Source organism: Ursus americanus, chromosome 17 (assembly GCF_024610735.1).
Source record: "Ursus americanus isolate L20-20 chromosome 17, mUrsAme1.1.p, whole genome shotgun sequence".
NCBI classification, from domain to species: Eukaryota; Metazoa; Chordata; class Mammalia; order Carnivora; family Ursidae; genus Ursus; species Ursus americanus.
The window spans coordinates 37,389,539-37,403,910 of record NC_142143.1 but is presented as its reverse complement, the minus strand read 5'-3'; the positions used below and the strand labels follow the sequence as shown (position 1 = coordinate 37,403,910).

Sequence of the window (14,372 nt, the reverse complement as noted above, 5' to 3'; positions counted from 1 at the left end):
GCAAAGGAGTTTATTGCCTATGTTTTCTTCTAGGAGTTTTACAGTTTCAGGTCTTGCATTTAACTCTTTAATACATTTCGAGTTAATTTTTGAATATGGTGTAAGATAGTGGTTCAATTTCATTCTTTTGCATGTGGCTGTTCAGTTTTCTCACATAATTTATTGAAGAGACTGTTCTTTCTGTATTGTATATTCTTGCCTTCTTTTTCATAAATTAATTGACATAATTATGTGTATGGGCTTATTTCTGGGATTTCTATTCTGTTCTTTTGATCTGTGTGTCTGGTTTCACACCAGTGCCATATTGTTTTGATTACTACAGCTTTGTAATATAGTTTGAAATCAGAGAGTGTGAGGCCTCCAGCTTTGTCTTTCTTTCTCAACACTGGTTTGGCTAATGGAACCACAAAAGACTCTAAGTATCCCTGTTTGGGGTGCTCAACTTTCTAGTGAAGGTCCCAAAGGCTGGGGTGCCTGCTGTGGGGCATGAACCCTCAGTCCTCAGGTGGAAGCTCAGGCCTCATGATTTTGGGTTGCTGCACTGGGGTGGGCTTCTCAGTGAGACCATGTCTTTGCCTCTCCTACCAGTCTCAGTGTGGCCCTTTCTGTTGTGGAGCAGCCGTTCAGCTAGTTTTCAGGCCTTTTTCAGAGGGAATTGTTCCTTATGAAGCTATAGCTTTGCTACCTCTGTGGGAGGATGTGAGTTCAGGACCTTTCTATATCATCACCTTGGGACTGCCCTTTCCCATTTAACTATTCTTATAGCTTCTATATCTCTGAATTTCCTCTTCTATTTATTCATGTACCCTACCTTTTCCACATTAGGCTAACATATTAATCATAATTATTTTAGATTTCCTATCTGATCACTCCATCCATGTCATATCTAAGTCTGGTACTGCTAAATGCTTTGTCTCTTGATGACGGGTTTTAGAAAGTTTATGTTTTGTATTTTGTACTTGATTGCTCGGAGCACATAATGTATAGAACAGTAGATACTGAGGCAAATAGTATTATTGGAAGTGACAACCCTTCTTTTGCTAGACCTGTAGAGGTTGAGCCAATAAGCTGGAATTGAGCTGGGTTTGTTTTTTTGTTGCTGCTGTGTTTACTTTCCATGTCCCATGTTTTAAACTCTACTGGATTTTCCTTGGGGTTAGGGTGGGAATTGGTTTTCTCAATGTTCTGCTTCTCCCTTAAGACTTCTCTTTGAGTTTGTGCTTCAGAGAGGGTTTCTCCATGCTCTTGTCCCTTCCCCAACAGTAGACTTGGGGTCTCTCCATGCTCTTGTCCCTTCCCCAACAGACTTCTGTTGCTTGTTGTTATTTGGTACTTGCAAGGAGGGTGAGGATGATGGAGAGAGGCCAGAGGAACTTTCTGTCATTCTGCTTCAGTCTCAGCCTTAGTCTTTGTATTTCTGTTTTCAGGGGTGTGGTTTTTCTTAGTGATTCTACCTACTCTACCTCCTACCTCCTTGAGGTAGGAGACCTGTGTTAGACTGGGACTGTACTTTTAACTTTATAAGCACTGAATAACAAACTCATTTTACAGTATAGCCATATCTTTCCCCCAAACAAAAATTTCTTGTTGGGTTCCTTTTGAAGGCATCCACTAAAGGGGATGCTTTCTTCCTTTGAGGTGGATCTGCTCCACTTCAGATAATTCATATCTGATTATGGCCCTTCCCAATCCAGTTTTTTTTTTTTTAAAGATTTTATTTATTTATTCGACAGAGATAGAGACAGCCAGCGAGAGAGGGAACACAAGCAGGGGGAGTGGGAGAGGAAGAAGCAGGCTCATAGCGGAGGAGCCTGATGTGGGGCTCGATCCCATAACGCTGGGATCACGCCCTGAGCCTAAGGCAGATGCTTAACCGCTGTGCCACCCAGGTGCCCCCCCAATCCAGTTTTAAGAGTAAAATGTTTCCTAGTATTTTTCAGATTGAGGGAGTGAAACCTGCAGCATGTTCCCGACGTAGCTAGAGATTTCTTACTCCCTAATTGATCATTCTTTTCACTCTCCACCAATAAAGTCTAAAGAGATTTTTTTTTTTTTTACATTTAATTCAGTTTCAGTCCAGGTTATCTGGATTTAAAAACTTTAGACCAGTAGATCTCAAATTTTATCTTGCATCATAATCCCTTGGAGGGCTTGTTGAAGAAGACTGTTGGGCCTCATCTTCAGTTTCTGATTCACTAGGTCTGGGGTGGAGCCCAAGAAGTTGCATGTCTAATAAAATCCCAGTTGATGCTGACACTCTTGGTCTCAGGATGACAATTTAAACTCTGGTAGAGATTTACACATCTATATCTATCTGAACTTAATCCGACAAAGTTTAGCTATATTCAGCAGCAGTCCTATAAAGCTAGCCACGTAGGCCATGCAGGAAAAATGGATGCCTGTTTAGATGTAGTGGAGTCCCTGTAGCATGTTGTGTGGGGTTTATGAGGCACTTTATGTAATAGCTTGGGCTTTAAAGGTAAGAAGGTAGTTATGTTGGCTCTCCTGATTTAAACTTGCAAGAGAGCTAGATTTTTAAAACATTTGCCTCCCTACACTTGGAGTTTTAGGCCTTTTTTCTCTTTAGCAAGTGGAGAAAAGGTAAGGGCATTGCTACCCTTCTCCTGACCCCACGTATGGGACTGCTGTCAAGTTGCTTGTCTCATATGAAAAAAAGTCCTTTTCTGTTTTGTTTTCTTGGCAAATCGTATCTGATTTGTCTGCCCATGTCCTTTACCCTCAGCCCAGGTATACGTGCTATGATTGGACACATGATCTTTTAAACTATCACTGGTGTTGCTCAAGGTTTAATATCTCTATGGTCTCCATTTAACTGCTAATATAGTATACCCACATTTTGGTTTCTCACAAGGGACTTTACTTTCGAATTCTCTATTTCCATTTAGGAGACGGACAAATGATATTGTAATGCCATATGTCTCAAAATACAGTCCCTCAACCAGCAGTATCAGCATCACCTGGTTAACTTGATAGAAATGCAAATTCACTGGTCCTACTCAAGATCCTAAATACTGAATCAGAAATAGGCGTGGGGCTCAAACTGTGTCTAACAAGCTCACCACTGTTGTAGAATGATTAAGCTAACCATTCCCGGGACATTCCTAGGACAAGAAAGAAAGATGGTGGATACTACACACTAGGATTAAAGTGATCTGATCCTTCTTGGAACAACATCTTAGCAATTACAGAAGCACATCTTACTATCCAGATTTTGCTTTTGAAAGCAGAAATGAGAAATGACCATCTGAACAGAAATACTACTACCAAAAAACCCCAAAACCCCACAAATGAGGACAATGCAATAGGTATACAGACCAATGGTAAACCCAGTTAGAAAAATTCTTTTGAGAACTGACCTAAAATATTAATTTTGCCCAAAGAACTGATGTACTTCTTTTATATAGTATTGATGTTTATAATAATTTTTTTCCATTTCTAACTTGGTTGTCATGAGTCTTAACAAATGTTTTACATTTAATTAAGTTTCCCCTTAGAAGACCTAAATCTAAGTTTCTAGTATAATTTTTCTTCCTAATTCAAAATTTATAATCCAATTCTTTTTTTTAATAAAAAGTAGTATATAAGGCTCTTATTGTAAGGAGCTACAAGTTATCGTTGGCAAAAGGGTATAGATAAAAGCAGTAAGGTTGTTGAAGAAGCAAGTCTATTAGTCGGGGTGAGGCTAGTGCACAGTATGTGGCCAATTCTTCTCTACATCAAGTCCCTAATCCAGCTCTTGGTTGCCTCTCTGGTCTCTCCTACTCTTCTTGCTCACCATAGAACTTCTACCACAGTGTGTTTGTCTATTTTCAATCTTCCCACTATTTGAATGTAACCACAAGGCAAGGATTTTGTTGTTGCCTGCTTTACTTCCGAGTATGTACCCACCACATAGAGCAATGTCTGGCATATAAGCGCTAACAAGAACTTGTTGAATGACTTAAAGTCTGCAGGAATCAGAATGTTTATATTCAGTAGCTTAAAAAACTTAAATCTAGAAGCCAGCTGAGATTTCTTCTTCCACAAAGTGTATATATCAGAATTTAATTATTTGGGTTTACTTGTTCCTTTTAAACATTCAGCAAACACCTACTATTTGCAAGGCACTAGGCTAGGTGCTGAGAACAAAAATGAAAAAGACCCTGTTTTTTTAAGGGGCTCACAGCAGAGTAAAATAAAAGAAACAGCTTAAAAAATTTTTTTAAACCACAAAACCAAGATATGTATAGGGTGTGGTACACAGAAAATATTAAAATTTAGCTGCCTTCCCTCTGGTTTTTCTACTGCTGCTTACAGTAAAGCAAGTACTAGACAGATGTGCAGTCTTGCACAGAATAAGAACGAGAGGCAGAACTATAAATTTCCAACAAAAGAACAGATAAGGTAATAAAGCTCTTATGCAGAACATCATTATGTAACAAGGTTAGTCTGATCTGAAGGCTGATAAAATGACCGAGATAACTGCAGGATATTTTACAAGCTCCATGTAAACTTTAAAAGCATCCAAAATTAGTGATGATACTGACATCCCAACAACCATAAATCTTAATGAAAACAAGGAATATTGAATAGCAATTATTACAAGTATTAAAACATTTACTAGCCCATACTTACCACCTGCCTCTTCTATGGCAAATATATTTTATGTCACATGTAAATTCTCTGCCTCTTTCCCCATCTCTCCTTCTCTGTTAACAGCAACTGGGGTCCATAAATGGATTAGATTCAGTCACACCACTAGAGCCAGTGTCCATGGAATCTGTTGGCACAGATGTGGCATGGTTACAGAGGTGTACCTTTTCCTTCTTTGCAATGGTTGAAGGAAGTCCTCCGAAATCCACCTCTTATGTATTTTTCTCCCTTACTGATCCTAGAGTAAAAAATTAGGTGTTTATGATAACTGGGTAAATCATTCCAAAATTTTGTTTTAATATATTCTAAGAGGAAACTATTAAATTTTAAAAATACTACAAGCTTCTTTGGGTCATGATCTCAGGGTCATGAGACCAAGTCCAGCGTGGGGCTCTGTGCTCAGTGGGGAGTCTACTTGAGATTCTTTCTCCCTCTCTCTGCCCCCTCACCCCGCTGTCTAAAATAAATGGATATATCTTTAAAAAAATGCTACAATCTTCTTTGGAAATATGCTGACATTATCAAGTGATCTTAGCAAAAATAAGTTAATTCCAAAGTAAATTAATACTTTTAGAAAGTCACAAATTAATGTAACTTCTTCAAAGTAATAACATAATAATTGCAATTCTGAGCATCTATCCACTAAACTCTAGGAAGTATTCAAGGCACTTTATACGATATGTCATTTACCCAAAGAAATTGAGCCCAAATGGTTAATTTGACCAATGACACGCAATCATAAAGTGGTGAAACTAAGATTTACATCTAGACCTGACTGAATCCAAAACTCAAGTGTTTAAAAACACAGAATAAGTAACAAGTGAGAAAATCATGCTGTGGTCATGTTGTCTTATTTTGAGTACTTTCTTTTGGGGTGAGGTCATATCTGAGTTAACATAAACACAATTTTTATGTTATATATTGACATTCCACAAGTTTTCATTGGGGAGAAAAGTTCGCTGCTAAAACCATAGCACTATCAATGTTGCCTATCTTACTTGGTAATAAAGTTCTTGAGAATTAAGCTCCAATCACCAACTAAAAATGTCTTAATTTTTTAAGAATGCAGAAATTCTTTTGCATGTATGTGAAAATATCTTTAAAAACTTTATGATGGTCTACCGGATATAGTTAGAATTTGCATCAGTAAATCACTAGCTGCTTGAGCATTAAAGCATTCATCTCAAAAAAAAAAAAAAATCCCATTATAGGGCAAAATGGTTTAGCAATAACAAGTTCTAAGGAGAGGAGAAATTTAGTGAGTGTGGGGGTTAGGATGTAGAATTAGAGAAAGAATGCAAAAAAACCCCTCAAGAAATGCTATCCTTATTTTAAAGCCTAGACATATAAAATAGGCTCATAGGTCACTTCTGCAATTTCATGCAAATAAACCATCAAACTAACTGCTAATATTAGAAAAAGTCCTGGAATGTTAAATCAGTTAATAGTCTGTACATCTCAGGTTTCTCACCTACAAAATGGAGACAGACTTTATTTGGCCAGCCTGTGGTACAGATCAAATGAGATATGCAAATCAGACCCGTCAGAAAAATGGAGTGTAAGGGGAGAGAAGGTAATTTCTTCTCTTTTCTACTACCAGTCTCCCAGACATAAAAGCACAAAGTACAGGCCCTATTAGCTGTATATTATTCAAGACAAAATCTACTAATATTTATAATTCTTAAACTTTCCCCCTTTCTTTTTCATTAACCTTTTAAAATGAAAATCTAGTTCATTTTTGCAACCTATTTATTTATTGGCATCTAAGTAGTGACAAGTTGTGATAGCCAGGCTCAAAAAAGCTTACTTAAACTTTAAAACACTTGTAATAAAATTTCGAGTTATGGTAATCAGAGAATTATTTATGTTACCTTATTATAGAATCTTAAACTTCTGACTCGTATGTTTTTAAATTTATTACCTTGTCATCTGGTCATTTTGTAGGCAAGGAACATTGGTATGACATTGTGTCACTTACCTCAGAGAAAGAGCAATCTGTTGTTTACATAGCACTTAACACCCCAGAGAACCTTTCCAAAATGAAAGTCAAGAAATGTAGTTAGAGATATGTGATAAATAGGAAAAACAATTTCATTTTATACCCAATCCTTTTTGGATTGTACATTACACCTGTTGTACACGTATACTCACACACAGAGATCACAAACATACAGTGTACAACGTGGACATCAGAGAAAAGATTGCTTATCAGTCAGCCTTCATCTTTGCAGCCAAAGGTTTTCACTAATGGATAGTTAATAATTATTAATGGGGTCTTCTCTGTATTCTGCTTATCATGACAAGTGAAGGGCGAACTACAGGGCTATTACGTCCTATGGGAAATACATGGTCCTAGAGTAGAGAGAATTTGGCCTTCTGGATTATCTGCTTCTTACGACAACAAACTCAGTGAGAGTGGACATTGAGAGTCATGACTGTTTCAGATTAGCCAGGAAAGACTAAGTGATAATAAACCTGTAAGCAAAAGAGCAAAGTAGCCTAATGGACTGGTGAGTATCTACTTTTTATATGAATACTCTCCAACACAGTTCGATAGCTGCTTTTCATTTGGCTTTGAAGTACTGGCATGTGAAGGCAAACAACAGTAACATCTTTCGTTCTGTGACCATGCATAGGGTAAAGTACTGGAAATAGAAAGAAGATAATTCAATTCTTGTTGTATTCAGTTAAAACACAGGCTTACTACAAGTCCTCTACCAAAGTTTCCAAACTGAAAGTGCCTGCTATGATAGTTATATTTAGATGTGTAAGTAGATGGGGGGGAGAGGTTGAACTTTGGACAAACCTAGGTTGAAGAATAATATTTTACATCTCAATGGAATATTATCTTTATATGTACTCCCAAGCCCATGTTTGCAGCTAAGAAAAAAGCACAGGTTTAGTTTAGAAACCACAAGATGTTTATGTAAATGAAATCTTGTGCTACAAAGCCTCTACTACCTTGAGACTCACTGTTATTGTTTTTTACCCACTTATTATCATAAAAAAACTAGTTCTCAGATTCTGCATACAGACAGCTTTATGTAAAATATATAAACATTTGTCCAAATTGGTACACAGATTGCATAAATATGGCAATTAAGATTGCATTTACAGATGTGCATGTACAATGTTGTGCAAATTATCACAATATTACAATTTCAGAAATTATTCAAATTGGAATCCAAGTAAAGCAATTAGTGAAAAAATACCCATGCAGAATTTAAATATCTCAGAACAAAATTTAAATGTCTTCAGTAAAAGGTCACACATTTAAAATAGTTTTATTCATTTTATTTGTATATGTCAAAATACATTTTTATTTCCAAAATAGTGGGTTTTGCAACTAGTTTCATGCAGAAACAAGGTCTGCTCAATACTACCAATAAAATCAATATAGCACAGTAGCTGTTCAGTTTTAGATACAAAGAATAAATAACCTAAATACAAAACACTAAAATATTAGAAACATGTATTTAATCATTCTTCACAGGCATCCAAACTTCACAAATATAATCCTTAGCATGCCTAACTGTTGTGCAACCAGAACATGTTGCAGTCACTCAAACTTATCAATTATCTGTATATTTTACGTCCACATAAGACCATGGAAATTCTCTATATTCAGACCCACCATTCATACAGTTCAAATATAACCAAAAATAAAATTCCCATAACTATCCTTGTACCTTTAAAAATCAAGAATCCTGAGCTTGGTAGTAAGAGCATAACCTTATATCTTCATAAAACCAATCAAGAGAGAGAGGACTTAAAATCCTGCTTACCAAAACACCCTTTCCCAGCCCCAAAGTAATCTAAAATAGGCAGTAGAACACAATGACCTTTTAAAATGAAGGGGTACAAATTCACATTTAATATAGTATACAATACAATCAATAATACAATTAGCTACTATAAGCTTTATGATGTACAATTTATTCAAATGGCTGAACTGTTCAGTGGTTAAGGAGACAGTTATGTGCCAGAAAGATGTAATTTTTTTTTGCATGGTTTGATGAAAATATAAAAGCTATTTGTCCAAATTAAAGCCATCTTCACTATGTACTTGGTTTTGCTTTTTTTTTTTTTCCTTTTCCTTTTTTTTTTTTTTTTTTAAAAAGGCCACTGAAATGTATAAAATGGTCTGAACATGATGGTGGTATCAAAGTCAATGCCTCTTCACATGGCAATAACAGTGCATTTAACATTAACTCACGGGTTAAGTCTGCAAATGATTTCATAGCATTACTTTGGCTAGCACAACAGTTTTAGACAGCACTCAGATAAATATAGGTATGTGAAATGTGAAGCAATTATCTTATGCAACTTTAATTGTGGTTGAATACTATCAAATGAAAACTGGAAATAAAAGTAAAAGCACTTTACAGTAGAAAACTTTTGTAAAGATAGGGCTCCATATAATGTGTTACTTTTAAAGTCTTTATATCACATTGTTAGCAAATTTTGTTTTAACACTATTATGGAGTAGCCTACTTTGCATTAACAGACATTTGAAATAAGGAAATAGTCAAGCATGCCATGTGGTGGTCTAAAAATCAAAACAATACACTTATTTATATATACAGCATCACTCAGTACCTGCTAAAATGAATGTGAAGATTACAGAATCTAACATCTTATACTACAATAATAAAAAACAAACAAAAACAAAAAGTGACCAATGAAGGCAGAAAACAGGACTTAAAAGAATCTAATCTCAATTGACTTTAAAGCATTCATATAAGAAATAAATGCATATTGCACAAACAGTGAAAGCAAATGTTCCACCAAGCAATTCAGTTCCAGGTGGAAGACAACACAGCATTAGCCTAATACATAACAATGATATCAGAAGAACAGTGTTCTTTTCTGTAAATGAGAAAGCTGTGAAAACATAGAAGAGTCTGCCACATGAAGAGTTAGAAGGAAAAAAATACAAACCCAAACTTAGATGTAAAGCAAAAAATTAAATATCGAAAAACCGGAAACTGTGGCACATCAAAAAATGTTGAATAACTGTCTTCTGTGAGAGCTGAAAGTTTCTGTTGACACAAAAGTATTTATGTACAACTAAGGCTTACTGGTTAAATATCTGAGGCATATCTGGCCTTGAACACTTTCCTTATATGCTGGAGCTGTAAACAAGTTTTCTCAGTCATTAAAAAAAAAATCTTCTCAGCAGCTGCATTAACATGAAACAATGGTCTTGATACAAGAAAAAAAAAAAAACCAGAAAATTAAACAAAACAAAATTCCTAGATAAGAGGGCATTTGGCAGGATATCCGAAAATGACAGTCTCCAAGGATTCTTCTCAGGCTTCCAGTGACTGTCAGTTATGGTCCACTAGGTTGCTAATATGTGCAATTCCATTATTTGCTGCTTTTTATTTGGAAAGTTTGCTTATAACTCTAATCAAGGCCCCATTTTCATCCTTTAGCCTCTGGTTGTCTGCTTTTAGGTCTGGTAACATCTGTGAGGGGAAAAATAAAAGTTTTACTTCAATAAGAAGATACGATGTTACTCTTCATAAATTTTATGTTTTCACCACAAGACACATGAACAAGCTTTGTCAGTTATATAAATTTCTAGTGGCTAAAACATATATGAAAGAAAGAAAAAGCTTGATTTGTGAAGCTAATTAGTTTAATAAATGATGGAATTAAAGGTTTATTCTCCCAAAGTTATCAATTGGAATGTACTAAATCACCCGCTATTACGACTCACAAGCACACCATATTAGAGCAGCCAAGAAAATGAAGCCTGTTTTTGTTAGGATGGGCTCTCAAAGGGAGTTCCTCTAAGACTTCCTGTCGGCACCTAAACTGAGGCCTTTTACTTTATTTACATCAGACCTCAAACCACAGTACTTACTATTATTCCACAAGGAAACCAGCCTATTTAGCATAGTATTGAGGAAGTTAGATTTGTTCTAAATTATTAAAATTCCTTAAAGGATTCATTTGTAGTACCAAGTTTAAGCATGTAGTACAATGTGTGATCCAAGATAGGTGCTCGTTAAGTTATAATAACTATTACTATTATTAGAATAGTACAAAATAATTTATAAGCCGAAGTAGTCAGTCTGTATTGATGAAAATACCTAAGCATTGAAAAAACCACCAGTATTTGAAGCAAACAGAAAAACACATCCTTACGTCCTCAAAGCAAATCTATTTTCTGTTTTATAGTCACACTGAAGGAGGGGGTAGAAATGTTATCAGTAAACTGGATTTTCCACTAAGAATCAATTAAATCACACGTGCTCTGCCAGATTTGCTAGGAAGTGGAACAGCTTATATTCTGGACATTAAAACATACTTTCCAAGGTGCTTAAAATATCTTTCAATATCTTTCCTCAGCTATCAAAATGTACTAAGTTGTAAAATTAGATAAAAGTAAAACTTCTACTTGGCATAATTAAGTTAAGCAAAATCTTTATGAAGAGCTTAACTTTACGTGGAACCAATGAATTCTTGTGTTCACAATGTATGGATCTAAACCATAGTAATCTGAAGTTTATGTATTAGGATACCTCTGTAATAAAGAACTAAGAGAATATTAACTACAGTGGTTCTGACTGAAATTGTATTATTTTGAAAAAAAGGTAAAGCATGCTTAATCTTTAGCTTCAACATATTAATTATAAGTAAAATATGTTATACTGCTTATGTTCCATTTTCTTTCTAGAAAAGAATTTTAAAGTTATATTTAAATATTTAATCCTTAAAATATCTGTAGAGCCAAAAATGTATAAAGCTTTGCAAAAGTGCAGACAAGTCTTTAAATCCTTAAATCATTTCCTAAATTTATTGTAGTTTATCAGTCAGAATATACAATTAGTGACACTTTCTAACATTCTGAGAAGCCATGCATAATTAACAGTTACATGATAAGCTTCAGACATAATGGCATTAATTTGTAAAAGTGAGCTTAAGACACGCTTACTAATACAAAAACACCTGCCTGGCTCTACCAAGAAGAAATGATGAAACTATAAATTACAGGTTTACAGACTGCAGATGCCTACAGAACCCTGAGCGCTTGGCTACCACTCTTGTCAAGGCCCTATTCTCAGTCAGCAGTCGCTCATTTAACTCTCTCAGAGTTTGAATTTGCTTTATTTGGTGCAGGTTCTGCAGGAATTAGAACAAAGAAATAGAAAATAAAAAAATAAGAAAATGGGAAAGCGTACAATAAAAATACAAAGAATCACAGATAATGCATACAAGAAGAAAAAATTAAGAGTCTTGAATGAATATCTATAAGGATATTCATTCCCTGAGATTTGCAAAGCTAAACAGTGTAGTCCTAAAATTCCATATCAAACAAAATATATAACAAAATCCAAAAACTGTCTCCAAAGCCATTCAATAATAACATTTTAATAAGGAACCAAATTCAGTAATACAATAATTAACTCTTGAAATTTTAATTCTACAGGAACATTGTCCTATGTATCAGTTCATTAATTCATAATGTGATAAAGACGTTTTATGCAAGATAATACAATAAAAACTAACCAATTAACTATGCTATTTTTTCCCCAGCAAAGAGGATTCCTTCCAACATTCAAAACAAATAGTTACTTCTATAGGTAATTCGGAGTTCAATAAAGCAGAGCTCTGCTCATCCACTACTGTAATGTCCTTTATTTTCAAAGGAAAATATTTTTGTATTGACACCCCTTCCACCATTTATTCTCCAAGAAACAGAGTATGTGAAATGTGAATAAATAATAAATCCCAAATCTTATAGTCATTACTGTCTAATTTCTTCTATACCTGAACATCAAAAGAGCCATTAAAAAGTGATTAACGAAATGAGTTGATTATATTCTCCTAGCTCACATAAAACCTAGATGTAGGAAGAAGAGAAGCACAAGATATCGATAATTCACAAACTACATAATCAGTACAGAGAACAATTAACATAAACATAATATCTATAAGAATACTGTAACACCTGAGTTGATAAACAGCACTATCTCTTATAAGTCATAGCAAGGTTTACTTACTTTGAGCTCTTCTTCCATTTCAGATATTCTTCTTTCTAGAGCTCTTCGTTCCTAGATCAATTTAAGGTACCAATATTAATCACATAATTATTATATTCTTAATTTTCTTCTAAATTGTGAAAGAGTGACACTTTAGAGTCAAAAATCAAATCAGGAGCAGTGTGGAAAAAGATGTGATGCCAGTGATGTGTAAAGAGCTTTCCAAATTTTGAGAGAAGTAAATATGAAGATTATTTTTATTAATTTCTATAAGCTCTTTCTTCAAAGCTTTGACTTTCTAGTAAGATGCTACATAACATGTTCAAACTATTTTTTTAGTTCACATAAAACTTAGGAATAAACCAATACTCAAGACTGAGGATTATATAGAAAAGAAAAAAAAAATCACACATAGATGCAATTATTCTACAGTGACAGAAGCAGAAACGCAAGCAGCAAACATGCCTAAAATATGTGTACTTTAAAATATCCAAAGGATCTAAGAGAAGTTCATCTCTTCCACCTACAATGTTTACTAGTCATTATTTATCCAACTGACTTTATAGCTTTGTATTTAGGTTGATACCGTGTGCAGCATTAATGCAGTGAATCTAATGAAGAAGCAACTGCAGCACTTAAAGTACCTCCTTTCCACGAGTGACAGGCAAAGGCAACATACGATATATTACTGCAGTGTACGGTTTTATTCTCCCTTAAATAATAAGCACTCTAGGGTGTTACGCAAAAAGCAAGCAGCAGTAATTAATGTGCTGTAAAACTTTGGTTGTTAGGTCATACCGCCCAGAAGATACTGACTCTTGCCGGTCACCTTTCAGATACAAACCATTTAAATTTAGTTTAATCACTAGAATTTCCAAGACATTCTTTCCCAGATTAATAATTAATGTTGATATTTAGTAAAGCAGTATATTTACTGTAAATGTTAATGTTTTTAGATTATGTGATGTAAAAAGTAGATGGGACTCCTACTCATAGTCTTTTAAGTACCATGTTATTCTATTAATAGCTGGTTTAAACACTATTATATAGACAAAAATGTTATCTTCTATGAACAGAACTTCCTCCTAGTTAATAATACAGCCATGACTAATTCATAAAAACTACTGCACTTCCCAAAACACTAGGATATATAGCATCATATCTGATCCTAATAACTTGGTGAAATCTCATAAATAACATATTTCCTTCAGCCTCATTATCCTCAATTTTATTAGGTACCTTCAAGATTTTAACTACTTTCTGGCAAAGCAAGACAAGAACACTATACCAAACTGTCTTGTCACCAAATCAGCAACTATAAAGTTGTAGGCAACTTCTTCTGTTTGACAAACTTAATAACATCAAAAAATATGGTTAAGAAAAATACATGTAAAGTGCTTATTAGCCCAGTGCCTGCCTGGTACATCAGAGTGCTGAATAAATGTTATTAGCAGATATTATTAATACTAGGATTAGTAATATCTGTTAAATTGAAAGTAAATTAGCTACTTTGTAATTTATTTGCCTTTGACAGGCAAACAAAGAAGGTTAGGTGAGTATGTCAGAATATAAACGTGTGCACCACGTGTGCACAAGTCTAGATAAAAAAAGACAGACATCATTTCTCTCATTTTTTTTTTTTTTGTCAAAAAGGTAAATTGGCTATTTTTATAATGGAATGGAGGAAAATATTTTATCAACGGCTCCTGATTATTTATTCTTTGA

At 34.6% G+C, this 14,372-nt stretch overlaps 1 protein-coding gene across 11 annotated transcripts in view; it reads right to left on the bottom strand.

Moving 5' to 3' along the window:
* Window positions 1–7,932: 7,932 nt before the first annotated feature.
* PPP1R12A (protein phosphatase 1 regulatory subunit 12A) overlaps window positions 7,933–14,372 on the bottom strand; it is a 139,148-nt gene continuing 132,708 nt past the window's right edge. For 5 of the 11 annotated variants that reach the window (XM_045780013.2, XM_045780018.2, XM_045780017.2 and 2 more), the window contains 3 exons: window positions 12,669–12,719; window positions 11,618–11,787; window positions 7,933–10,124 (listed from right to left, as the gene is read on the bottom strand). In XM_045780013.2, coding sequence (XP_045635969.1) covers window positions 11,653–11,787; window positions 12,669–12,719 — 186 coding nt within the window. In that variant the 3' untranslated portion in view covers window positions 7,933–10,124; window positions 11,618–11,652. Of the gene's footprint in view, window positions 10,125–11,617; window positions 11,788–12,668; window positions 12,720–13,445; window positions 13,477–14,372 lie in introns of those variants that run through there. The other 6 variants (XM_045780014.2, XM_045780016.2, XM_045780020.2 and 3 more) reach the window with 3 other exon arrangements.